Genomic DNA, 27,007 nt, shown 5'->3' with positions numbered 1-27,007 from the left:
ACAGCATAAAATTAATAAGATATCACTGTACAATAAAACCAGAATAAATACAATAAAATTAAATTTAAATTTATCAGCTAAAATTATAAGACAGAATAAGTCAGCTTAAAAGATGTGTTTTAAAGTGAGATTTTTAAAGGTAGAAAGATAGCCGATATTATGAATGTCTTGTGGGAGAGAGTTCCAGAGGCAAGGGGCCACTTAACTGAAAGCTCTAAACCCCATTGTAGTTAACCGAGCAGGACATATAATAAGATTGATAGAGGAAGAAGATCTAAGGATACGAGAAGGAATTTGTGATGTGAAGAAGATCAGAAAGATAAGAAGGTGCCAGATTATGAAGAGTCTTGTAAGTAATAAGCAGAATCTTAAAATCAATGTGATATTTAATAGGAAGCCAGTGAAGCTGTTGAAGGACAGGAGTAATGTGTTCTATGGAAGGGGTTCTGGTAATAATATGATCTGCATTTGCAGAATATGCTGATGATTATGATTTTGGAAGAAAGACTTACATTTTAAACATATTATTTTAGTATAAATTGAGGCGAAATTACATGAAAACTTAACAGTAAAGTCAAAATGGCACACAGGGAAGAAGCTGTGTTTGAATGGGTGGAACGGAGCAAAGAAATACAAATAAAACAAGATGAAACTAACTGAAGAAAGATGAAATTAAATGTTAAATCTGCTTCTTAGCAATACAGACATGCAAAGCCCTGAGGTATCAAAGATGAAGGACATGAACACTGAAATATGACCAAGAAGGAAATGAGATGGTGTGTCCACCATTTCTAAACCGAAGACTGGAGTATTATAGTACCAGTTTGGTAACGTGCCTAGATTTCTTTTACCGCAATGTTAAGTCCAAATAGTATAAGACACCAACAAAGATTAATTGCTGATTAGGTAAACATTCTTGATTCAATGTTTTATATTGCATACAAATGTAATATCTTTAATATCTGAGTCTCTAGTAAATGTTAAAAGAGAGAAACCTTGTTTTCTGTTCAAAAGTCCAGGCACCATCTGCTGATCAGTGGCACTCTCACTACCCTTCTTTTACTTACTGTATCTAAGATGAGCATATAGATGAAGGGAAACCACAAAAATGAAAAATGACCCAGTTGCAATTCCTTTAGCTACTAAGGTGCACTCCACACTGCAGGTAGTCTCTAAAAAATAAAATGAAAACATATTGAGGAAATATTCACCAAGCACAATTGAATGAAGAGTTTTTAAATTTATTTGGGTGGAAGGGTAATGCAAAGAGTAGCACTGTCACTTCACAGATGGGCACCTACTGGTTATGTTAAAGGCAATTCCAAATTTTCCCTGTGTGAGTCATGCCTACACTGGACTGGTGCTTTTCCCAGGGGTTTTTCATATCTTGTGCCATTGCTGCCTCAGATAAACTCTAGAACACCTCAAACATGAACTGGATTTTGTGGACTAGAGATTGTCATGATAATTTCATTATTTTTGACACTTTCTACAGTAAGGCCAAATTTTCAGTCTTGAACATAATGAATTTTTAATTTACAGTAGGTCCTACAAGACAATGATGATCTTGTTGATTGATTTATATCTTGATGAAAACTGATTCTCATCAATTATTCTTTTTTTGGTGACTGGGAGTAATATTTACATTTTTCCCATGCATATTTTTAAGTTTAAAAAATTGCCACACTTTTCAGAACATTTCAAAGCATGCCATTAATGTTATAGCCTTGCGTGATGCTTTGGATGATGTAAACCAATCAATGAATACAGAAACACCAAGAACCACCACTGAAGATTTTTCCTATGTAACTTCCATAACCGGGAAGGCTAATTGGGGAATGCCTTAGTCATAAAATACAATTGTTTAACTTTACTTATGTGACATTCTCAAAGGAAATTAGTCCACTTCAGGTTTTTGGTGGGGCAGAGTCACCCTGGCTACACTGAACATAAGGTAGGAGCCATCACTGGAGATGGAAGCAATCCATTGCAGGACTCACTCATTCACATACTGTGCCAATTTGGAATGAACAGTCAACAAATGTCTCTGAGATGTGAATGAAAACTGGATTACTGGTTAGAACAACATGAATCACTGTTTGTTTCAACCATATATCAAATATTTATAATACAGTAATATTACACTAAAATAACTATATTAAGTCCAGTCCAGTAAACATAACTTAAAATTAAAGTACCTTAAACAATTAATCTTGAAAATTAATTTTAATCTTATGAACACTTTGGAGAAATATGCTGATTATTCTGTAGTTTTCATATTACTGGTATCCATCATAATTATCACGTTCACATCCAATGTTCAAAATGCATAAAATTTGTGCAACACCCTTACTCTGACATATACTGTATATCTCGTCAGCTAGATTTAAAATTTTATTTTTATTTATTTATTATTTGATTTGAATTTAATTAAGCATTAGAAAACTGAGTGTTTTATATCAGAAAATTGCATTTGTATCTGCAACAAACTGATGCTCAAAGAAAGGAGAAATTGCTTTCATGTTATGACAACACAGCTGCCAAATGAACAGTCATGTAGTTTTACGTCTTCAACTATTTTTGCAGCTTTGATTGTTGAAATCTAAGTAATCAAAATAGACCTCAGTGTTAACGTTTATAGTACAGTGTGTCCATCTGGTTGCTATCTCTCTGTTACATACCATTTGGTATAGGATTCGTCAAAGCAGTGGTCATATTTATGACGCATCATCTGTTGGATAATAGAGGCACCGCAACCAGACAGACACACAGACACTTTTCCTTTTTTTAAGGTGGAAGATCATTGAATTTAGTTTAAAAGCTTCCATGACATAATAATAATAATACTAACAATACTACTACTACTAATAATAATAATAATCCATTACATGTATACAGCTCTTTTCTTGCTTTCAAAGCACTTTACCTAGACAAAGGGGAACCACGTCAACCACCACCTATGTGTAGCACCCACATGGATGATGTGACAGCAGCCAGTTTTGTGACAGTACACTCAATGCACATTAGCTATTAAGTGGTGAAAGGGTGAAAGAAATAGCCAATTAGAGACAGGGGGCAATTAAGGACCCAGAATGGATGAAGCTGTAATGGGCAATTTAGATAAACCTTACTTTTTTTTAAATATGCCCTGGGATCTTAAATAACCACAGAGAGTCAGGTTCTTGGTTTTACTTCTCATCTAAATTTTTATACTACGGTGTCATTATCACGGCACTAGGGTATTGGGATCCACACACAGTCAAAAGGTAAGTACCCCCTGCTGGCCTCACCAACACCTCTTCCAGCAGCAACCCATGTTTTTTTAAATGGTGTCCAAGTACTGGCCAGGCCCGAACATATTTAGCTTCAGGTGGTTGCCCTGTACTGAAGCGCAGGTGGTATGGCTGCTGACTGGATAATATCTTTATAAGTATTGTCACAATACCGAGTGTTACAATAACGAGACATACTCAAGATAAAGATTTGGGGCAGCCACCCATATAATCTGGTATCCCAGCTGCAAAGTCGTTCTTTTTGTTTAGAATATACAGTACTGAAGTGCATACAAACGAGTCCAAAACAAGACAGAGGGAAAAGGGGAAAAAGGCAGGCTTTTAAAGGGTAGGACAGGAAGTGAGGTCATATGGATCGGGTATGTGTTCATCACTCATTGGATCAGACCCGGACGTGACATCAGGGGGGCCGGAGATGGTAAGGTCCATTTCCATTGGTTCGGTCCCGGAAGTGATGTCAAGAGAGCCAGGTGGAGTCTCCCAGGAATGGTCTACAGGGAAGTGAGAAAAAGAGTCAGTGCACTCTGCCACATCCTGGCCTCCAAACTGCCTTCATTTAAGCCCTTTAGCTGCCTCCCATGCGCACGTGTGTGACAATATGTTTTATCCTAAATCGATTTTAATGTTATAGAGAAACTTCTGGGTACATTTTCAGAAAGGTATGTCCATCCATCCATTATCCAACCCGCTATATCCTAACTATAAGGTCACGGGGGTCTTCTGGAGCCAATCCCAGCAAACACAGGGCGCAAAGAAGGAACAAATCCCGTGCAGGGCGCCTGTGGTATACTGGGTCTGCGGCTTCAAAAGGGTCCAGGTTTTAAATCCATAAAGCTGTGTCACTCTCTGTGGGCGTGATTGCATGGCCACGGGGAGTTAATTGAGATAGTTGGAGTGAGTCGCACTTGCATGTGTGGGTAAGATCATTCGCAATTGCTTCATTGGCTTCCTGTGGCATGTGGTTAAGGTGCTGTACCCACAGAGGTGTGTGTGTGTGTATATACAGGCCAGCACAAAGGAGAGGAGATGGATGGACTAATCAGGATGAATCGAGGAAAAGAGGAATGAAGAGGAGGTTAATGGACATGAAAGAACAGTCTTAGCAAGACAATCTGTCCACTTGGAAGGAGGAGACAGCACAAGCTAGGGCCCCGCAAAGGAGTGTTAGGCTGTAGCACTATAGAGGCTAGTCCATCCCACTGAATGATCAGATGGAGTGGGGTGAGCAAGGCAGGTGTCCTCTCAAGGGATATGAGGAGCGACTAAGGGAGCGCGAAGGAAGAAGGGAAGAGAACCAACCTTGGACGGTCTGGCCGTGATGTCCTTAAGACAGCAAGATGAAGGTCGGCTCAAAGGAGCTCGTGGCTGTTAGGTCTCCACTAACTACTGGAGCAATGGGTGAGCCGGGGAGGATGAACTGGAGGTGTGCCGAGATCGGGATTAGAGAGGCTGCCTTTTAACTTCTGATGTTAACTTCGGATTTTGACGGATTTATTTATTATTTTTATCCTCACTTTGCACTGTTTTTATGAATTTATTTACTAGAACTGTGGAGCACTGCACTAACTGTTTTTGTTTTCTGATTTTTAATAAAAGCACCATGGCACTGTTTTGCACTATCCCCTGGCTTCATTTGAGAATTGTCCTCATATGTCAGCTCATCTCGGTGACATTACCGATTGTGTTGGGTTCAAGAGCTCCTGGAAGTCGGATGGGAACCTGGAGCAAACCCGCATCGTCACACAGCCCACCGCAGGGCACACACACAAGGTATATTTCTGTTATAATATTCTCTGAAAGTTCTTCTATAAATGAGCATATTAATGAAGCAGCTGGCGAACAGATTTTGTGTTTATGTCCTTTTCCTTTGTATTTCCTGACATCAAAGAGAGTAGGGTCAAGTCTTTTGAAGTGTATAGGAACACACTTTGTCTGACAGATGAGCGTTGCTCTTACAGTATTTTGTTTTAAGTTGTCACAGTGAATAAAAAATATATTTGAATGTATTTTAGTATTGTTTATTTCACCATATGTATAACTTTATTATATTTTCCTTTACTGTATATAATTTAAGCTTGATATGGAAAAATTGTTAAATCTTATAAGATGTGACTGATTATTTGCCTAGTTTTGTTTATGATTAATACTGGAGAGCTATAGCTTTTTTAAACACACTGGAAATCCATATCTAAGTTTTGTAATCTGAATATACATACTTGGTGAGTATTCTTTAATAGTTAGAGTTTGAATTATATATAACACACGTTAAGGTAGCTGCCTACCTTCTGTGGTAGGAAATAGATAGATAGATAGATAGATAGATAGATAGATAGATAGATAGATAGATAGATAGATAGATAGATAGATAGATACTTTATTAATCCCGAGGGGAAATTCACAATACACAGTAGAATCAGGCTGTGGGTACAGGTCTTATAAATAAATGCTCATTCAGCACCATAACTGCTGTTAGTTTACAGATGTGTTACTTTTTTGAGGCTTCATCACAGTTTTTGAACCCTCACCCAGAATTTGCTTCTGTCTCTAAATACATAATTTACATCATTATGAGCTTTGAGAGATTTAGGAAAGTTATGTTTGTACATCTATGCTGCTTTTAAAGTTTACAAACGATGATTAAAAAATTGAAAAACTGTAATCTGTAGTTTTAAACTGCAGCACCTAGAAGCCCAGTTCTCATGAAAGTCATTAGAGTGTGGCTGATCCTGCATTTTGTTTTCCCCAGACAAGTGTCCCACAATATAGAAAGAGATTCACTCTGATTTGTGCACTCATTTTTCAAGTTCGGCAACCAACATCATCAGAGCACTGCTTTTTAAAATGGCAACACACTACTTCCAATGTTTTTGGATTTCTACGCACAAATAAAGTGCCTTAAATAATTAATCTTGAAAATTGCATTTAAATAGCAAAAAAAAAATAAATCACTTTAAGGAGTCTGTGAGTTTCCTATTTTAGTTTGAGCTTAGCCTTTAGCTTTTGTTTTTTGTTCGACTTTTTGTCTTTGGCTCTTAGTTATTTTGACTACATTTATTCTTCATTTCATAGTCCATTTTCCAATTTTGACTTCTGGCTTGTCAAATTCTTCTGTGCTATTAGGTTACTAAGTAGTGTTTTAGAGAAAGGCTCTTCAAAACTAGACTTGATATTTTTTATTATTAATTGGACGAATACAAGTTGACAAATTACAATGGGCTGAATGGCCTGTTCTTGCAATTATTCTACTGCTCTAACGATTTAAACAAGCGGACAGTATGGGGTATCAAAAGTCTTTCCCACAGTGATAAACCTAAATCCAGACAGAGAATTTAAGAAAGTCAGTGCTGTCTTTCTGGCACCTTCAAGTTCAAGAAAAAGTTTTGCAATTAGTAATAGGATGGTGGACGTCCTGTGTTATTCACCACCCACTATTTTAAAGAGGGACTCCTGTGACTAGAACCTTAAAATGTGTGCCTGTTTTATATAAATCAACCGTCTACCAATCAAATAATATATTTTGATGCTTCTTTATTTAGATTTACATTATTATTTTCAATCCTATTTTTGTAAAATGTATCTATTTGTATGGAATGTTGTGTGATTTCAATAAAATAAAAAAAATAAAAAAGATTTACATTATTATTGCTTGTACAGTATGCAGAATTGTGTCCAGTAATGCTGGGATGGGTTCCAGTCTCTTAACTATATTAACCAGGTACAATAGTGAGCACATATCATTTTTCAAAAGTAGCATACAATGAAGTTAACAATGCAATGTCTGAAGAAATCACAAGAAAAAAAACAAGTGTATTTGTTACACTTCTAAGTGCGAGAAATAAAAATGTGTGGGTCTCCAAATAAAAATTTAATTGCAGTCTTATCCAAAAGGATAAGCATAGTCTAGTAAATGAGAAAGCACAATATTGATCGGTCATTTGTGGTGTGGTTGAAACTATTTGATAGCGGAAGTAAGATAATGTTAATGGTTTACTTTGTATTTGTGTGTTAACTGTCATATGTATTGTTCACTATCTGTATAAACTGTTATTGTCAACTGTTATTGTTGTTATCAAACCATTTTTTATCATGAAAGCCCTAGCCTGAAGCATCATGAATAGTAATGTGGGTTTCTCACTCACATATAAATAAGCTGTCTTAAAGCTGGAAAAGTTAATGCAGAGACAGAAAATAAAACATTTTGATTAATTCAAACCAGACACAAAAATGATCCAGTCAACATTAAATACGTGCTGAATATATTCATGCCTAAATTAAGACATTGTTAATAAAAATAGGTAAGTCATATTCTCAAAATGAATGCATATCATTAAAGATATGCTATTATAGAAATGTCAAACTCATACTCGCCTCCTGCCCCGATCAGATCACTCTTAGGTGATTTTACTCCTTTATACTCATACTGACACCAGTATCTCATGGATATTTCACCTTCATGCCTTTCTATTTCAAAGATAACAAAGCTCTCATTCTTTTCAGCCATTTTGCTCTCAATAGATTCTTCTTTTCCCTCTTGATACAAGTGGAACAGTACGTCAGTAACATTAAAAGGAGCTTTACAGAGGACTGACATCTTACTTTCTTGTATATAAACTTCTGGTTTCTGATTGACTAGAAAAGTATAAACAAATAAAAAAATGACATATATATTGAAATATATATTTGCTACTCTCTGTTTTCCACCATGGCCAAATATCAATTTCATAAATAAATATCAAAAAATGTGCCAAGAATCTAATGTCACAGGCCTATTTTACCAATTCATATGGCCAAACATAAACACACACAATTGTGAGATGATCCATCAGTCTATTATTTGGACTATTCATTTACACACCTGCAGTCATTCATACTGGTCATTTAAGAGTTACCACACAAACTATAATGTATATCTCTGGAATGTGCAAGTAAATCATAGAAAAACTTTGCAGACATGGGGAAAAATCAGACAAGCTATCTGAGAGCAGCACTAACCACTGTGTTCTCCAGCATCCCTTCTCTTTATTACAATATCTAATATTCTGATAGATTTAGACTTGTATTTTGCTGGTTGGAAAAGGTAATGTTGCTGGTAGGGTGGGTACGCTGTAATGAACTGGCATCTTACCCCACATGGGTTCTTGTTCTGTACCCATTGCTTGTGTGATCTGCTGCAGTTCCCTAAATTTTGTCAGACTTTATTATGCACTACATTCATCTTCATACTCTTTATTTTTTCTCCTATTGGTTCTTGCCAGTATAGCAGCTCTAGCAGAGTTTTACTTTGAATAGTAGCACCACATTTATTATTATTATTATTAACATAGCAAAAAGCCCATTTACTATAACGGGTACAATGGTAAGTCTGTTTCGATTACTTTGTGTATTTAGGAACCCTTATGTCCCTCTTTCTTTGTGCTTCTTGTTTCTTTAGTCTATCAGACATCCCAGCCCTCTTCTGGACGCTGGATGACATTAATCCTCCCTTTGGAAGCCGGATGCTGGATGTTTTGTCACTTTATAAATAGGAGAGGCGATTATGGGAAGGAGTGTGAATACAGTGAATGTGACCCCAAGAGGAAGTGGCTGTTCCTCCGAAAACCCCTCTTAAACAGTGATACAATGGGAAACAAACAAAACTTGTTCTGCATGTCACGCATGGTTTTGAACTTTTAAAAGACCACATTGTCCTAGTGTCTCGCTGCCTTGTCTCTCTTCCCCCAGACATCCTCTGCTTTATTCTTTATGATTTATTATGCTGTATTCGAATAAGGTTTCTGTTTCTTGAAAACCCTGAATGAACCTGTGCATCTTTGTGACCCAAGTGTGACAATATACCCCTTGAGCCACTAGCAATGAGATTAGGGATGGTCTATAAAACTTATTCTTGATTCATTTCTGACGTGAGCCTTGATATCAAATACTTCCAATGTAGATTTTGGGTTGATTAAATGCTTTATTTCCTTATTATCTCAGGGCACAACGTGAGCTACCACAGCTATGCTGATGACACACAGCTGTACTTATCAATAGCACCTGATGACCCCGATTCTATTGATTCACTAACAGAATGTCTGACTAGTATCTCAGAATGGATGAATAGTAATTTTCCCAAGTTAAATAAAGAGAAAACTGAAATTTTAGTGATCAGCAATAATGGATACAATGAGGCTATTAGAAATAAACTGGATACATTAGGATTAAAAGTCAAGACGGAGGTAAAAAGCTTAGGGGTGATTATTGACTGTAATCTGAATTTTAAATCACATATTAATTCGATCATTAGGACAGCATTTTTTGACTTAAGAAACATAAGTAAAGTTAGACCGCTTATATCACTGAAAGATGCTGAGAAATTAGTTTACGCGTTTGTTTTCAGTCGACTAGATTACTGTAATGCACTCCTCTCAGGACTACCCAAAAAAGATACAAATCATTTGCAACGAGTGCAGAATGCAGCTGCTAGAATCCTAACTAGGAAAAGAAAATCCGAACACATTTCTCCAGTTTTAATGTCACTACACTGATTACCTGTGTCATTCAGGATTGAATTTAAAATTCTGCTTATGGTTTATAAAGCCTTAAATAATCTCACCCCATCTTATATATCGGAATGTCTGACACTTTATATTCCAAATCGTAACCTCAGATCCTCAAATGAGTGTCTCCTTAGAATTCCAAGAACAAAACTTAAAAGAAGTGGTGAGGCGGCCTTCTGCTGCTATGCACCTAAAATCTGGAATAGCCTGCCAATAGGAATTCGCCAGGCTGATACAGTAGAGCACTTTAAAACACTGCTGAAAACACATTACTTTAACATAGCCTTTTTATAACTTCATTTTAATCTTAATTTAACTTAATCCTGATACTCTATATGTTCAATTTCCTCAAAATAACTATTCATGGTGGCTCTAAAATCGCTACTGACCCCTACTCTCTTTTCTGTTTCTTTTTCCGGTTTCTTTGTGATGGTGGCCTGCGCCACCTCCACCTACTCAAAGCTTCATGATGCTCCAACAATGATGGACGGATTAAACGGCAGAAGTCTACGTGGCCATCATCATCATCAAGCCCTTCCGTGAGAATCCTAAATCCAAAGAGGACTGTTTCATTTATGTTAGGTAGAATGCCCAGAGGGGACTGGGCGGTCTCATGGTCTGGAATCCCTACAGATTTTATTTTTTCTCCAGCCGTCTGGAGTTTTTTTGTTTTTTTCTGTCCCCCCTGGCCATTGAACCTTACTCATGTTAATGTTGATTTATTTTGTTTTATAATTGGGTCTTTCATTTTTCTATTCTTTAATATGTAAAGCACTTTGAGCTACTGTTTGTATGAAAATGTGCTATATAAATAAATGTTGTTGTTTTTGTTGTTGTTTATTAGTAGGTTTCTTTCTATCAAGAAAAGAGATTTCAGTAATGGAGCACCCTCAGCATATAAATTGCTTACTAGAATTCCCTTTCCCTCTCTGTCCACTGTACAGTTTTATAGTCAAATTCAAAAATCTAATGTTCAATTTAAATAACTAGAGGAGAGCAAAGCTCACATTTGCTCACCCGACCCAGTTAAACCTCTCTACTCACAACATCATAAACGCACCCACGGCTGCAAAAAGAAAAGCAGATAAAAATATCTGCATAATGCTTCAAATTGACTCACACCAAGACTACCTGTATGCAGTTATTTTTATCTATTTGTACCAGCTAACTGAGAATGTGATGGGGTGGGGACCTAAGACTTTTGTCAGTAGGCAATTTGTTTTTGAGATGCTGGACAACTTGGTCATTCAAAAAAAAAATATCCATTTTGAAAAGTATTTATTCATTCTTATTAATCACTTAAGCCAAAGGATTAAAAAAAATACTAAAAAATCCTCATTAAAATCCAAATAGATTGCTGCTGTTTGTTAAATTTATTTTACTTATTTATTTCTTTTTAAAGGAAAGCAAGAATGAAATTATTCTTAAACATTCCTAATATATTCACATAAAGAGAATGAGAATGACTAAGTATAAATCAGCTAAATTCCAATAAACAACTAACTACTTGATAAAAGTTTTATGAACTATAAAAACTATAAAACAATACAAAAGACCAACCATGAAAACTTGCTGAGAATTACTGTACACCTTAATAGATTCAGTACTGTTTGACTTACCCAGTACTATAATGCTTGTGTAATTGCTGTACTGTGAATGGATCTCCAGGCTCATATTCAGAGTGTAGTCACACCTTACTTGACTCTCAGTCTCCATCCCTGCAGTTCGACCTCCTAGCAGTTCATGTCCATTCACAGACAGCTCACACTTGTTATCTTCTGAGCTCTTTGACTTGAATGGATGCAAATCGTCATCTCTGTAGAAATGGCAGTGAGCTTCAGGGAATGTTTGAGGCAATTCACAAGTCAGCGTTATTGCTGCATCTTTTCTAGTTATGTGAGACGTTGCACTCAATGCAGGTCTGTTTAAGTTTTCTGTAAATATAAGAATGGATATGGCATCTATAAAATACAGCCCAGTGTTCACTTTTATTGTTGATTTTCAAAACCCTTTGTGAATCTCCTTAGTCTAATTGCTAGCATAGTCAAAAAGCCAGACTGTCAATTCATTGTCTAGCTTTGGTTCCTTAAGGGCACAAAAGGACTCAATGCCATAGAAGTCTTTAGGGTTGAATATGCAGGGAAGAGAAAGACAGGTAAGAAGTTACAGGTAAAATTGTACAGCTAGTTTTGACATTACTTCCTATCCTACATTAAATAAAGTAAATAAGAGAACAAGCATGGACTGAACAGTACCTCCCCTGGGATGCTACATGGCAGTTCCTCTGGGTGGCAGTGGTGCCTCGGGTTTCCTACAACCCGTTTGGAATCTGGGGCTGTCGCTAGGTTGTAGTTGCAGTTATTAACACTCAGAAGTGCAGCCAGAAATAGGACTTCTAGGTGGGCTATAAAAGGAGCAAGCAGCCACCACTCCGGGAGCCAGAGTCGGGAGGAGGGAGAGCTTGACAGAGAGGAGTGGTGGAGAAAAGAGAAGATGATTTATTTATTGTGTGGTACTGTGCTTGTGGGATTGTGTGTGCGTGTGGGATTGGGGAAGATGTTGCTCACAAGGGAAGAAGAAAAATAAAACATTTATTTGTTTTATCAGTAAGCCTCCTGCTTCTGTCTGTGTTGGGTTAAGCGCTGGTATAGCGGCTTTTGTCACAAAGTCTAGATGATACCTTTCATGTTAGGGTTAATATGATAGAACAATACCCATTAGAAGGTATAGCATGTATGAATTCAAAAGCACAGTGACTTAACTGTCTTATTTGCCTCACTGTACTGTACTGTAATAATAAAAGGAGTAGTAATTTATATATATTTACAGGACACAGTATAATTCAAAACATTCATTCAGTTTAAACTGTGTCTAAGCTCTTACATGCACAACGTATTCGCCTCATCAAATTCAGATCCAACATCACAGTAGACGTTATCACCCAATAAGACAGAATGACACCAACCAAATGATGACCTGTTTAGATCTTGTAAAATAGAAGAGTCACTTCAAAAATTCAGTTAAAAACAAACCAAAAGGGACAACATCATGTAGTGTTTACCATGTTTTAAAAGTTAGAATTATTACTGATATGCATCTTAAGGACAAAAGCTTGCAGTTATTGTCATTGGAGAAACTGAACCTGCAACCTTGAAACATGCAGTTCTTTCTTTGATTCAGGCTCACTGCTTGTAACACCTACTTGCATTTTTCTCTTTAAATTTAAAGGTTATTATAAATGTCTTCAAAATGATGCGTTCTGCATTCATTAATCTCTTGTTCTCTGTCATTTGCATTTGGAATCTGTACTTTCGGTGCTGTACTCACCATTTATATTTAGTGTCAACTTCCTGCTGCGGCGTGATGTCCATTTGTCATCATTTCCTATGACTTTAATTTCACAGCTCACATTCACCTGAGTGACACTCTTTATTGTTCTTTGATCCAACAACTGGTACCCAAACAAAGTCATCACACAGGCTTTTTCTTCTGTGATGTATACCTCCGAAAAGAAAAGAGCTTCATTTTTATAAAAATAACAAAATCCTTTTACTGCCTGGTCCCCTTGACATTTAATCATGATAGATTCAGTCTTCTGGATTTCTGTGGTCAGGATTTTGACTTCAGCTTTTACTGAAAAAAAAGAAATTATTTTTTAAATCCTGAGAATAGTTTGGGAAACATACATTTCTGGAAACTGGCTGTGTACTCCATAAGAAATGGAATTAAAGCTTATATTTAGAGATCTTAGGATTGATTCTAAGTGTTGTATAGAGTTTCTTTCTTTCTTTTTCTCTTTTTTCTTTCTTTTTTTCTCTTTTTTCTTTTTCTCTTTCTTTCTTTCTTTTTTCTTTCTTTCTCTCATTCTCTTTCCTTCTTTCTCTTGTTCTCTTTTTCTCTCTTTTTTCACTTTTTCTTTTTCTCTTTTTTCTTTCTTTCTCTTTTTCTTTCTATCTTTCTCTTTTTTCTTTCTTTCTCTTTTCCTTTCTTTCTTTCAGTAAATATGCTTGACTGTTACTAATGATGCACAATTTATTAGATGTTCTAGATTTTCGATAGCTGTCAAAGAGCATATAGAACTTGCTGCCGACAGGAATAAGTGAGAAAAAATAAAGACATCATCTCCCTGTGGTGTACATGGCTTATGTATATTTATTTATTTATACTATCGGCTATGTGGATAGATTTTTGGCTGTAGGTTACTGCACTTTTACAAGGCATCCTGTATTATAACTTTAAAAATTCCCTCTTCCCGTTTGCATGTTTATTTTTCCTTTGTTTTACAGAAAGCTTTCACTCTAGATTATAACAGAACTCTGACTAGTTACTTCTGAAAAAAATAGGAGTGCTTGCTGCCAAAAAGGTGAGCATGGCATGGGAATGCATCTTGCGGTGCACTAGTTAGAGCAGGGTAAGAGCTAGGAGAAAGAAGTGAGACAGATTTATATGCTGGAAGGCCATAGGCAAACATTTATTATATTTGGTGGTGTTTTCTTAGACCCAAACATTGGAAATCAGTTGGTAAAGAAACCTTCAGTAATATAGGCATTGGGCTTCCCAGTAAAATGGTCTGATGTGTGTGTCCTTTCTCCGCAAGTTGTGACAATACATTGCTATGTTACAATGGAAGTTTATTCTTTACATTCAAAAAGAAAAAAATCTTTTTTTCCAAAGCCGTTGCTTCTGAGGATCAGTAACATCGTAATCATGCCTTCTCCGGCTGTATGGTGACAGTGAGTATGATGCAGGTTAAGCATGCCCATAATCCACCCAGTTTAGAATCACAGAAGCCAGTGATTATAGTAACAGCACTGAGTGTAAAGCAAACATGGCGGACAATACACCGGTCCATTGCAAGTCACAATCGCTCAAACAAACAGAAAATAGTGTACTGCATGCAATCCAGTGACAGAAACCTATTAATAAAGTATCAATTTATTGTTAAGGCAGTTACTTTGAAATAGTGCGATATGGTTGTACAATAGCTTGTACTTCAAATCTTCAGGCAATCACTTTGGGGATGAAAAAAGGGGATGGGTGTTATTTATTCACAAAACTGGAGGGACCAAACATATTTTCTTAACTGAGAAGTACCACTGCCCACCAAAAGGACTCTGTGCATAACTTCATGTTGCTATTGGAGTAAGCAAGTAATGCATTAAAACAGGTATGTGTTAAATTCTATAAAATCTACATTTAGAATGCACTACACCTTTTCACATGTGCTTCCAAAACAACATGATTTTGCTTAAATGGGTTTGTGTTGCTGGGCTCCCACTTGCTAATCTGTTGGTGTACGGGATTAGCACAACAGACCACACTAACATTTATGTAAGCTATGTGACTTTCTGTGTCATCCCATTTTCCCTGTATGTTTTAATACAACTACCTTTATAAGAGAGAGGGTTTTAAAACACTTTTTTGACATCAGTTTTAAGCCTCTACTTACTATGCGTGCCAAAGATCAGGAGCAACTCAGCTGGTGACTGCAAACTTTGTAAGTGGTTATGATGAAACACCTGACATAAACCTTGCTATGTGGACATTTGCATTAAAGTGCATTAAATACACTGAGATTAATCGCATATTGTTTATTAGTTTAATGACTCTGTTGTAATTAACCTGTAACAATATAATGGTCCACGGAATGGCCAAACTATTCCAAATACCATAGCTACTTTAATGTTGTTACTCTAACTGCACCTTCTTCTACTTCTTTCAGCTGCTCCCGTTAAGGGTTGCCACAGCAGATCATCTTTTTCCATATTACTCTCACTGCACCACTCGGAACATCTGATCGGAAAGAGAATTATCGGTATGCAGCATCAAGCAACGCTGCCTCAGCCGTGCTTCCCATTTGAACTGCTTCTCACATGGCAAACGCTTCAAGCCTTTCCTGTATGGACCTCGCGGTTTAGAAAGAATTTCATCCCAAGAGCTCTCAATGCACTCAATCAGTCCATCAACTGCTCCTTGTAGAACTGTTTCTACTTTAAGTACAATCATCTCACTGTAAATTTGCACTACAGTTATAATATTGCACAACCTGAGCCACTTTATAAAGCGTGTATTTATATATGATGACGATATCATTTTTAAGATGAAATGCAGCAAAATATGTTTATTATATTACACAGATAAAACTTTAACTTCATTTAAATAATCTATACTGTTAGTAATTAAAGGACACGGTGTTGCTACACTAGCAAGGATCTGGCACTCTGCTCACGGATTGTTCCTGCCTAGCACTGTATGCTTCACTGGGACTGGCGTGAAGGATAGAATAATTAAATATGTACTATGAAGATATTTTAATGTTCCTTAAAAGTTTTGAAGAATCAGCATTATAAGCTTACAGATGACTAAACGTCTATTACAGAGCTGATTGTGTGCCGATCGGTTACTTGGAGAAAGAAAAGGAAGGACAGGAATTGGAGGTGTCACACACATGCAATTAGGAGGCAGTCAAAGAGCCTAAAGGTGAGTGAACTATCGCGAGATAAAGGGTTATCACATGGTACTTACCTGAATCTCTTCTCTCAAAAGAAAAAGAGAAGAAAAATAAATACCTCCACTTCTGGGCACCAAAATGGCCGCAATGACGTCACTTCCGTTGATCCGCAATGATGCCTCTTCCGGCCCTCTCAGATTATTCCACTTCTCATCCTAATGACTTTGGTACCAGTTCATGTCTCCAACGTCACACCATGTCAACCATTTCTTGTACCCATAATTCTTTGCTTATATATAGTAAATGCCATTTTGTTGTCAGTAAAGTGTTCATTTTGCTGAAAAGACTTTGATCCATTTATTTCAACCTTGTCTTGACGACAATATCAACGGTCCCTCAAACTTTATTGTGTAAACTAAAAAATTATTTATCAATGAGAGTAATCCCCACAGTGGTTAGTACGTTTGAAAGAGATAGTACTGCAGGGGTGGCCTTAGGCATGTGCAAACTGTGCACCTGCACAGGGCCGCCAAATCCCAGTGTCCGCCATGCCAATATATATTGAATATAAAACAGAAAGAGAAAATAACGACACAGTTAAAAACGCAGCGGCAAATTTCGGCAAAAGTTAAACACTTGTGTCATGAAACGGCTATGCAGTGTCCGCAACGGACGTGGCCATCCGCCGTGTATAAAATACCATATTGACATTGGCGAGCGAAGGGGCCACCAATTCTTTCAAGGCCAAGGGCAACCACGAGCCTAGAGCCGCCCCTGAGTACTGCTGCAATAAATTATTTAATCGAAGGTCGTGCACAATCACTGCACCACCGTGTTCCCATGTTTAATAACGTGTTTTAATTCCTATCATCATGAAAATTATATCCCATATGCATCTCAGTATATTTGTTATTCAGAGAGCTGCAATATCATGAATGTAATGGATTCTGTGTCCTGTCGGAGGAAGAGAAATCCGGCTTAAGAAGCACGTAGTGATTCACACACATAGAGCACTTAGAAGAACACGTACAAAACAAAGCATTTAATTTGCTACTTTAATTACGATGTGATTTGATCGTTAATTAAACGATTTTAAGATGAAGTTTATGATGTTCTACTTTAATGACAAAATAAACAATGTGATTAAAGTGGAAATTTCGAGATTGAAGTTAACATTTTGTGCTTTTCCCCACTATGTGCCTTTTTTTTTCTCTGTACCCTAATAAGCTTTCATATGACACTCAGATGGTGGGCTACGACTCGCCTTTTCACAGCAACTTTGATTTCTGACAACTTCTACTTTGTAAGCTTTCGAGTTTACTGTTTAAACCAACAAATAGTATGCTTTTCCTTGCTGAAATTTCGCTGAAATTTCTTCCATTTTCCCTCTTGCTTTTCCCATTATCTTTTCACAGAACACTGAACTTAAGGCTATTTATGTTGATTTGCATATTCAAAGAGGCGTAATTCTTGGAGGAGTTGGGATGGGACAGCAGGCGCTTGCATGAGCGTTACTTTTCACGTTGCCCTGGATTTATATAACTGAAGAACGTGGAAGTTGACGAACGCACAGATTTATGCATCTGGATTTTTCTGTGCGTAAGTACATTTCGGCTTTTGTGTTTACGTCATGTTATAGTGTGAGTTCTACGCACGGCGTTATGCATGAGGCCCCAGATCTCTCTGATTGGAGAGGCTTAAGGGTGTCCCAAAAGCTTTGCAGATTGCACCTTTTTAAAAATGACTTCAAAAATAAGTTCTCTCTTATTTTATGTATTTTTATCTGAGGCTGTGAATAAAAATACATAATTTCTACTTTGCTTAAGACTGTGTGGTAATATTTTAGAAAAACAAATGTCCTTAATAGCATTGTCTCAGCAATTCTTTTCTGTTAGACTCTTTCCAGTCCACATTATTCATTTTGTAAAGATGCACTATCTTAAAATATTTTGTATAATTTGTGCTTTTTTGTTTTGTTTTTAAACAGATGTGTTAATATTACCAGCTTATAGAGTAAGCACCTTTACATGGGAATGAAAACATTCCTAATGTTTAGTTTTGCATGTTAAAATTGCTTGATGTTTCTAAATTAAAGAATCCAGGATATTTCTGAAACTGTGACTGAACTTCTAATTTATAAAACTGTAATTTAATTATGGGTAATTTCTGTGTAAGTCATAATGTTTATTTCTGTTAATATGCATATTCAGATTCTACAAGTTAAAATTTCATATTTTGTACATCAGAGTATTTTCCAGTGAAATATTCCATGAGAGCATTAACGATACTTTGCATTAATATATTGTATTTATTAATAAAATATAAATGATTTGCCAACAAACAAATTTAAATTCATTTATATCATCCTCCATGCTTCCCTAATATTTCATTTTAACACTATTGAATGTAGAGCATAGTAGATATTTTACACTGTGTGTGTAACGGTCTGTTCAATGAAATGATAAACTGAAAGTATAAAGAACTTCAGCAAAATGGTGAATTATTTAATGCATACTTATGCACTGTTCATTTCTAAGATTTCATTCTAATAGATTTGTTTATTTGCACACCTTTATTAAATTTTACATGCCCCCGGCAGTTTATTTTATATAATAAGAAATAATTTGATGGGCTATGAATCCAATGTAGCATATGTTTATACATTGTTATTATTTATCAGCAATGGAAATCAATGCTTTTTTAAGTAGCATGTGGGCCCTTACAAGTCATTAATCTTGATTTTTACAGAATAAAGGGGAATAAAAATTTAAGTAAACTCTTTAAACTCAAGTCAACTCAACCACAGTTATTGTCATTTATAATAGAAGAAATGCATGATACATTTTGATTTTACTAATTTATGGATGAAAAACATTGTAGAAAATAAATTAAATACTGTAACATACCTGGAACACTTGAGGTCATATAAATTGGAGTCATAGCTTAAAAAGTAGAAGAAAATTATGTTATAAAACATAAGTATTATATAATATTAATCAAGAAACAAAGATAATTACATATTCTATAAATATTGTGGTATTTTTGTTTTACTTACTGTATAAAAAAAGAGTGATGAAAATATGCATCATACAACAGAGAGAGGCACTCCTGTTAGTTTCAGCTCAGCCTTAACTTACCAGTTCAACTCAGAATGAAATTCAATTCAGGAAGTCAATGAATATGAGGCATGATGATTCAATTTGAATTTTATTAGATGGACATTTAAAAGAAGTGAGAATTGGCCTGTTTGGTAGAACAGAAAAAAAATGTGGCAAACTAGTCTGTACTTTTTTTTTCCCCTTTCTTAATTAATTTTATTGTGGTTCATACAAATCAATCAATTTTTACAAAAAGAAAAATTGAGTTAAGGACAGATCGATCCCCACCCCTGATAGAGACAGAAAGCCAAACGGAGTGAAATTTAAGGTTTGTGAACATACCTAAATTAATAAATTCTCTGTGCTTTATGAGCTTATTTTAAAATATTACTGATTAGATCCTGCCATGTTTTGAATAAAGTTTGTACGCATTCTCTCAGTCTGTACTTTTTAATTTAATGTTACAATATACAATAGTTTTGTGTCGTTCTATAATGTTACATAAATACATGTGCATGAGAGCATACACAGTGTATAATATTTTCATACAACCCTGTCATTCTGAACTGTATTAAGAGTTTATAAATGGGTGGTATGGGTTATTGCACAGTAGTTTAATGTAAGTAAGGAGGGTGAGATGGTAATAGTGATTAGCATTCCTACCTTACAGCTCAACAGTTCTGTTTTTGGGTCTCTGCCCAGTCACTCTCAGCAAGGATTGTGCATGGCTTATATGTGAGGTTTGTCTCAGGGTACTTCTGCTTTCATCCCACATAAAAAGATGTATGTTAGGTTTACTGGACCACACTTGTAGGTTTGATATGAGTTGTTGTGCCTTGTCAAGGACTGGCTCATGCCTGATGGTTGAAACCCCACTTAACCTGAATAGAATAAGGGGATATGAAAAAGGATGGATGGATGGACAATAAGATGATGTACAGATGAATCATTAAAACCAAGGTTGCCTCAAAGCATGGATGTATTTTCAAAGTTAATCTTAGATATCTTCCATCTGCCATCTTCCAAATTAGTAAGTATAAAGTACTTCTTTATTAACTCTGCTCCTGACATTGCCTAAAAAATGTCTCAAATCAATTGAAAAGCCATTGATTGCAAATATTTTCATTGTATTGCCATGTTTTTGGTTCTTTGTTGGGATGAAATTATGTTGTGTAAAATAGTCTATACTAATAAAAGGCAAAGCCCTCACTGACTCACTCATCACTAATTCTCCAACTTCCCGTGTAGGTAGATGGCTGAAATTTGGCAGGCTCATTACTTACAGCTTACTTACAAAAGTTAAGCAGGTTTCATTTTGAAATTCTATGCTTAATGGTCATAACTGAATCCTACTTATGTTCATATTTTCGGCCATAGCCTGCAGCTCGGTTGCTGTGTGAGGTGGAGTTGCGTCCCCCATACACATGCCTCCCACGTACTTGAGTGCCTGCCCATATAAGGCTGTCCGTTAGCAGCAATCCAATAGACACGCTGCCGCTAAATATTCACAAGCCAATTATAAAGTTGATACCGGAATGCCTGTTAAGAATTTTAGATTCACAAGTAGCGATTTGGGTGGTGAGATGTCTATCGAGGTGATCATTGTAATATTTATACATCATTGAAATGTATTATTATCAGTCATGGTTTAGGCACCAATGTCATCAGGAAGGCACCAGAAAAAGGGACCTCAAAGTTACTATTATGGAAGTTAATTTAGAACACGAATGTCGTGAATGTAAGAGCTGTAATAAATAATGTTCCCCTGCATACTTTAAAAGAAAGTCTTGCCATCAATTCATTTTTCACAATTTGTAAAAACAAGACATGTTGTCAGAATAGAGGACAGTCATGGATTTTGTTGGAGTTCCCTCGCCATGAATTTACTGGGATTCTCTTAACCTGCTGGGAGAATGGAAAAAGTTCAGACAGCATGTGGAGCTGATGTTTTCTGGCCCACTAAAAGGCAAAGATGAGAGTGAGAAATTCAGCTGCCTGCTCCTGTGGACTGGGGAAAAAGGAAGAGACATTTTTTACACATGGACTCTCACCCAGGAGGAAGCCAAGGTACTGAAAACTTATTATGACCATTTTGAGGCGTTTGTCCTGCCTAAGACGAATACGATATTCGTGAGATACAAGTTCAATGAGAAGACGCAGGGTATAAACAAGACTTTTGATCACTTTGTAACAGAGTTAAAATTGCTGGTGAAGGACTGTGTTTATGCAAACGAAGATGAGATGGTCAGGGATAGATTAGTGGATAACGCAAACTCAGCGAAAGTGCAACAGAAACTTTTAAATGCCGGGTCTGAGCTAACATTAAATAAAGCCGTGGACATCGCAAGATCGCATGAGATAGCACAAGCACAGCTGAGAACCTTCGATGTATGTACTCCGAGCAGCTCACATGAACTGACTGTGAATGCAGTACGCAAACAACGAGCAAGAGCTCCAAAGAGCGATGAACAAAAAACGCATTACACAATTGAGAAGGCAACAAAAAAATATGAAGCGAGTGACGCATGCAAGCATATTCATAAGTGCAACTACTGCAAAAACAATGCACACGGTGGAAAAAGTCAATGTCCAGCTAAAGGAAGACAGTGTAAAAAATGTGGTAAATTGAACCACTTCGCTAAAGTTTGCAGGACTGGGAAAAGTAAACCCATGCATGCAGTGTGTGATGTCTCACATAAAGAGGAAGACGAGCTGTTTATTGATGCAGTAAGAAAGGAACAACCCTCTGAAGCTGAACAAGCTTTTGTAGACATATCAATGGGAAAGCAAGGTGTAAAACTTAAGTTTAAATTAAGTTCATAGACACGCTACCGCTAAATATTCGCAGGCAAATCCACAACTTAATACCGGGAATGCCTGTTAAACATCTTAGATTCACGAGTACCGATTTTGGTAGTGAACACTTCGATGAATGAAACCTGTTATCTTTACAACGGTTGACAAACACGGAATGTAACTTGAACACAACACATCCTCCAAATACGAACCTGAATTAAAGAAATAACGATAATCAAATCCTTGATAACAGCAACACTCATAACAGTCACAAAACAGTTGCATTGACAATCATGTTACGTTATTTTTAAAATGTTTCCTTTTCTTTTTCATAACTTCTTTAACACACTGCTTCTCTGCTGCGAAGCATGGGTATTTTGCTGGTATATAATAAACATTAAACTATGCTTTTATTTAATATGCTACTTTAATTACGATGTGATTTGAGAAACTGGTTAATTAAACGATTTTAAGATGAAGTTTATGTTGTTCTACTTTAATGACAAAATAACAATGTGATTAAAGTGGAAATGTCAAGAATGAAGTTAACCTTTCATGCGTTTTCCCCACTGTGTGCCTTTTTTTTCTCTGTACCCTAATAAGCTTTCCAGAATCATGTTATGTTGTTTTGTTAGAAATTCAGTGATACCAGGGTACTTGATTTTGAAATTACTGTAATCCACGTTGACTTAGAAATATAAACTACAAATACAAAAACATGTAGTTGACATAATTTAGTAAACAGGAGCAAATATTTTGGCCACTTACAAAACTGGTGTGATAAAATATCTGTTTCATGTTCAAGCTCAAAACTTTTCACTCACCAAATGAACCAAGAATTTTACTTGTCAGTCAGTAATACTGTAGCTTATGTTATTGAATACATTTCCCACATAGTTCTCATCCTTAGGATTTAGGAGAAAACACACACAGATATGGAGGGCACACATAGACTGCATAAATTCTTCTCAAATCATGAAGCAGTAATGCTTCTGACTTTTCAAGAGTTGTAAACCATAATTTGTGTATGGTAACTAAAATATTAAATATTACCAGGTTTTTATGTTGGCTATATTTACACTTGAAGTATTAAAATTTTACGTTGCTATCAATGGTTAGAGTGTATGAACTTGAACAATAATTCAGCTGAAAATGTCTGCAACCTTGTTTAGTTCATATTGCTGTGCTATATATGCATTGTTGGGTGGAGCTGGAAAGGTTTGGGACTCCAAATTCTTTCAAATTTGTCAAACTTAAACAGGTACCGTCTTGTAATTCTCAACATAAGGCAAGCGAGAACAAAATCACAACTACAATAATGCTTGACAACAGCAAACAAAACAACAGAAAATTTCCCCAGTGCTTTGACTCTGCAGAACTGGTCGCATCAAGATAAGATGACTTAGTGGACGCACCCGGTCTTTTTATAATGGGAGGACTGGAAGGGGTGGAGCTAATTTCCTTCACTGGGAGGTTTTTGGAAGCTATGCGGAAAAAGAGAACAAGTTTGGAGACAGCGCCCCCTCTCGCCCTCGTGGGTTACCATTTACCTCGAATGGGCCTTCAAGGAGATCCTCAGATGCACATGCACGACAGTATGTTATGAAACCTTTGCGTTATACTGTGTTCATTAATAAAGACACAGGAATAAATCAAAAAATAATCTAATTCTCAATGAATATGTTTAAAATGACTGATTAAGGAGGTGAGTAAAATATTCAGTCACTTTCAAACCTGCTATACCGTAACACAGGGTCACGGGGGTCAGCTGGAGCCAATCCCAGCCAGGACTAGGCAGGAACAAACCCTGGGCAGGGCACCAGCCTATCACAGGGCACACACACACAAGGGACAATTTAGGATCACCAATGCACCTAACCTGCATGTCTTTGGATTGTGGGAGGAAACCAGAGCAAACACACGCAGACACAGGGAGAATATACAAACCCCACACAGGGAGGACCCGGGAAGCGAAACCAGGTCTCCTTACTGCGAAGCAGCAGCGCTATCCCGCAACACTGTACAATCCTACTTTATGTTTAGTGTTTGCGTATTGTGTATCTGATACTAATTTTATTTTAATGCTTAAAGATATGTTTGTAACAGATGTCGTGTGTTTTTAATGTCCTTGTCTGTTTGTACCTATTCAACATTGCTGTAAATAGTAAAATGTCCGAATAGGTGTTGGAAGCCTATGGACTACATGGGAAAGAGCACCTGACTCGGAGGGCCTATAAAAGCTAAAAAGGGGTGCGGGGTATTTGACCAAACCTAAAAAGGGGAAAGTGCAGTACCAGAAAAAATGATGAAAGGCCAATTCCAAAAAAAAAAAATAAAATTATCAAGAGAAATAATACTCCCTCTACAGAAGACATCAAGTGAACATGAGTTCATTTTTCTAAAAGGCAGGAGGACTTGTAGATATAGAGGATCCTGAATTTAGAAGAGGGTCTGATACGCCTGTGTGAGGAGGTGGTGGGTGACAGTTGTTTCCCTAAATTTGATGTATGGCTCACTGTAACTTACAGACTTTTAAGAAAACAGTAATTCTGCTGTTGGACATTTAAAGGACTTTTTCCATTCTGTTAATTCTTCACTTTAATTGTGTATTAGTAGTTTATTTGTTGAGTGTTTATTATTGTCATCAGTGAAGGTGAAGGGGTGTGTGTTGCAGAGCAGCATTTTGCAAAGAGCTGATTTATTTTATTATATTATTAGTATTATAAAATAAACTATTTTATTTCCATGCTTACAATTCCTTCTGTTGGTGTGCTCAGTACTTGCACTGCTAAGAAACCAAAATGGTTGCCAAAATGTTGCAAAAAATTAAACGATTGCTAATTATGCCGAAAGTTGAAAAAAGAGACTTCATAACTGTGACCCTCACAAAATACTACTAGATAATTCAAAATGATTGAGATTAAGATCTACAATCACAGCAATATTAATTTCAAGATAATCCACTTAAAGCTAAGTTTTATTCAAATTCTTATTGGACACATTTTAAACACTTTTAATGATTTCCACATATAGTCTTAGAAACCTAGATGCCTTATTTCACAGAATGAACAATGTGATGAACATTCTGTGTTCAGAAATGAATCTATGAACATCTCAATACATTTGAAAAGATTTAACAATAAACTGTGAGTCTGATTAAATAATGCAATCTGTTGCAAATATATTTTTAACTCTATTGGTACAATTAATATTAGTATTAGTAAGAAACAGCAATACTACTGCTGCATTTGTATTTTATATGTGTTTATTTTTATATTGTTTCCTTTGTTAGAAATGTATAAATTATTTTCCATACATACTTTGAGGATAACAGCTGTTTCTCATTTACATATGCATTGTCACAACACTAGAAGAAAAAATCAAAGTGCTCCCTACATTTTACATAGAGGCACACACGTTAGGCCATTGTTGTTGTAACTAGCCTTGGAACTTTTCAGATGTTTGGAGGTATCTGAACTACAAGCCAACACCAATTTGCTATTCTTCATTCAGAGAAGTATCAATTCCACTCCTTAGTCATTGTGTACTGCATGTGTGGTGCTTCCCATCCTCTCATGTACTCAGAGCCCAGTAAATCTGCACAATAACTCATTTTGCCCATTTGTACTTCTAGCTTCACTGTTCCTATCACTACCCCAAGCTTGTGAAACTGTATTTCTTGAAATAGGGTGATACATTACAGAGTTACCTCATTGGATTGCTCCTCAAGTGGGTGTAGGAATACTCATAATACTCTCTAAAAAAGTCCCTGAAAAGGTTGAATCCTCTAGATAAATGTTAGGTATATAAACAAATGACGGTCAAACTTCTTCTCTCTGTAACTGTAAGTTATACTTAGATGTCACGATGAAATGTCTAAATGATGATATTTGCTAGCTGTTACTTAAACAAAGAACACGGGGTTCCAGGTAAATCTTACAAAAATACTAACATTTTTTATAATTCATGGATGTATAGTTGGAGTGGTGGCTCTGAGGATAGGGATCCATAGTGGCAACCAGAAGGTTGCTGGTTTGAATTCCATAATATGCCAGAAGTGACTCTGCTCCATTGGCCCCTTGAGCAAGGCCCTTAACCTCCAACTGCTTCATCCTGGGTATGATGTTAATCTACTTCCAGTCCTGCAAGCAGGTCCTCCTGTTTATAGGGAAAACGTGGGAGTTGGTGGCAGGATTGGCACTCCAGCCACCGTTAAAAAACTCACAATGTTCCAGTGTAGTGCTAAGGTGTCATCCACTACACTCAGGTCTTAATCCATGTGGTTTGTCATGCATATTCCCAGCCTCCTCCTCCTCATGGATGTATGGAGTGAGTCACCAAGCAGTGTAGTGCTTCACTCTAGATGAGTGAATAAGAAATGATGAGCTGTGTTGAGCAAATTGTCATTTTCTCAGTAGAACATTTCAAACGGTCATATAGTATTTCTTTTGAGCCAAACACTTACTGTTAACCTCTTTGTTCAAAAGATGCTGTTAATTATGAGGTTGTTTTCTCAAAGCAGATATAGGTATTTGAAAATTAGTCCTCATATGTTATACCTTGTAGTTTGTGTTAAGCAGAATTTAAGCAAATAAACAAAGTTTCACACCTATGATCTGAGGACCTGAGCAGTAAATAGCTAAACAGTAAGTAACTTTGTCTATAACTTCAGTCAGAGTCGTTGAATTAGCCCTGTGACTTTCAGCTAGTACTGGAGTTCCTAGCCTTTTTCATACCGTTTTCCCTGTCGACCCCCTCCCCTGAGAGAGAGAGCATGGCCAATGGAGTAAAAATTAAGGCCTTTAAACATACCTAAATTGATTAGTTTGATAA

General features: G+C 36.5%; 2 protein-coding genes across 3 annotated transcripts in view; both read right to left on the bottom strand.

The window, feature by feature from the left end:
- Positions 1-27,007, bottom strand: part of LOC120539518 — a 580,969-nt gene that overhangs the window by 511,245 nt on the left and 42,717 nt on the right. The gene's annotated exons all lie outside the window — the stretch shown is intronic.
- Positions 124-19,419, bottom strand: LOC120539520. Of its 2 annotated transcripts, none has more exons than XM_039769660.1 (5): positions 19,336-19,419; positions 19,187-19,222; positions 13,157-13,462; positions 11,449-11,763; positions 124-1,172 (listed from the first exon to the last, which is right to left on the bottom strand). In XM_039769660.1, the coding sequence occupies exons 1-5, from the start codon at positions 19,367-19,369 to the stop codon at positions 1,060-1,062; spliced, it is 804 nt and encodes a 267-aa protein (XP_039625594.1). In that variant the 5' UTR covers positions 19,370-19,419; the 3' UTR covers positions 124-1,059. The 2 variants fall into 2 exon arrangements, with proteins under 2 accessions (XP_039625594.1, XP_039625593.1); XM_039769659.1 differs by lacking the exon at positions 124-1,172 and adding an exon at positions 7,349-7,922.

This window comes from Polypterus senegalus, chromosome 11 (assembly GCF_016835505.1).
Source record: "Polypterus senegalus isolate Bchr_013 chromosome 11, ASM1683550v1, whole genome shotgun sequence".
NCBI classification, from domain to species: Eukaryota; Metazoa; Chordata; class Cladistia; order Polypteriformes; family Polypteridae; genus Polypterus; species Polypterus senegalus.
This window is presented reverse-complemented; position numbering and strand designations above follow the sequence as displayed.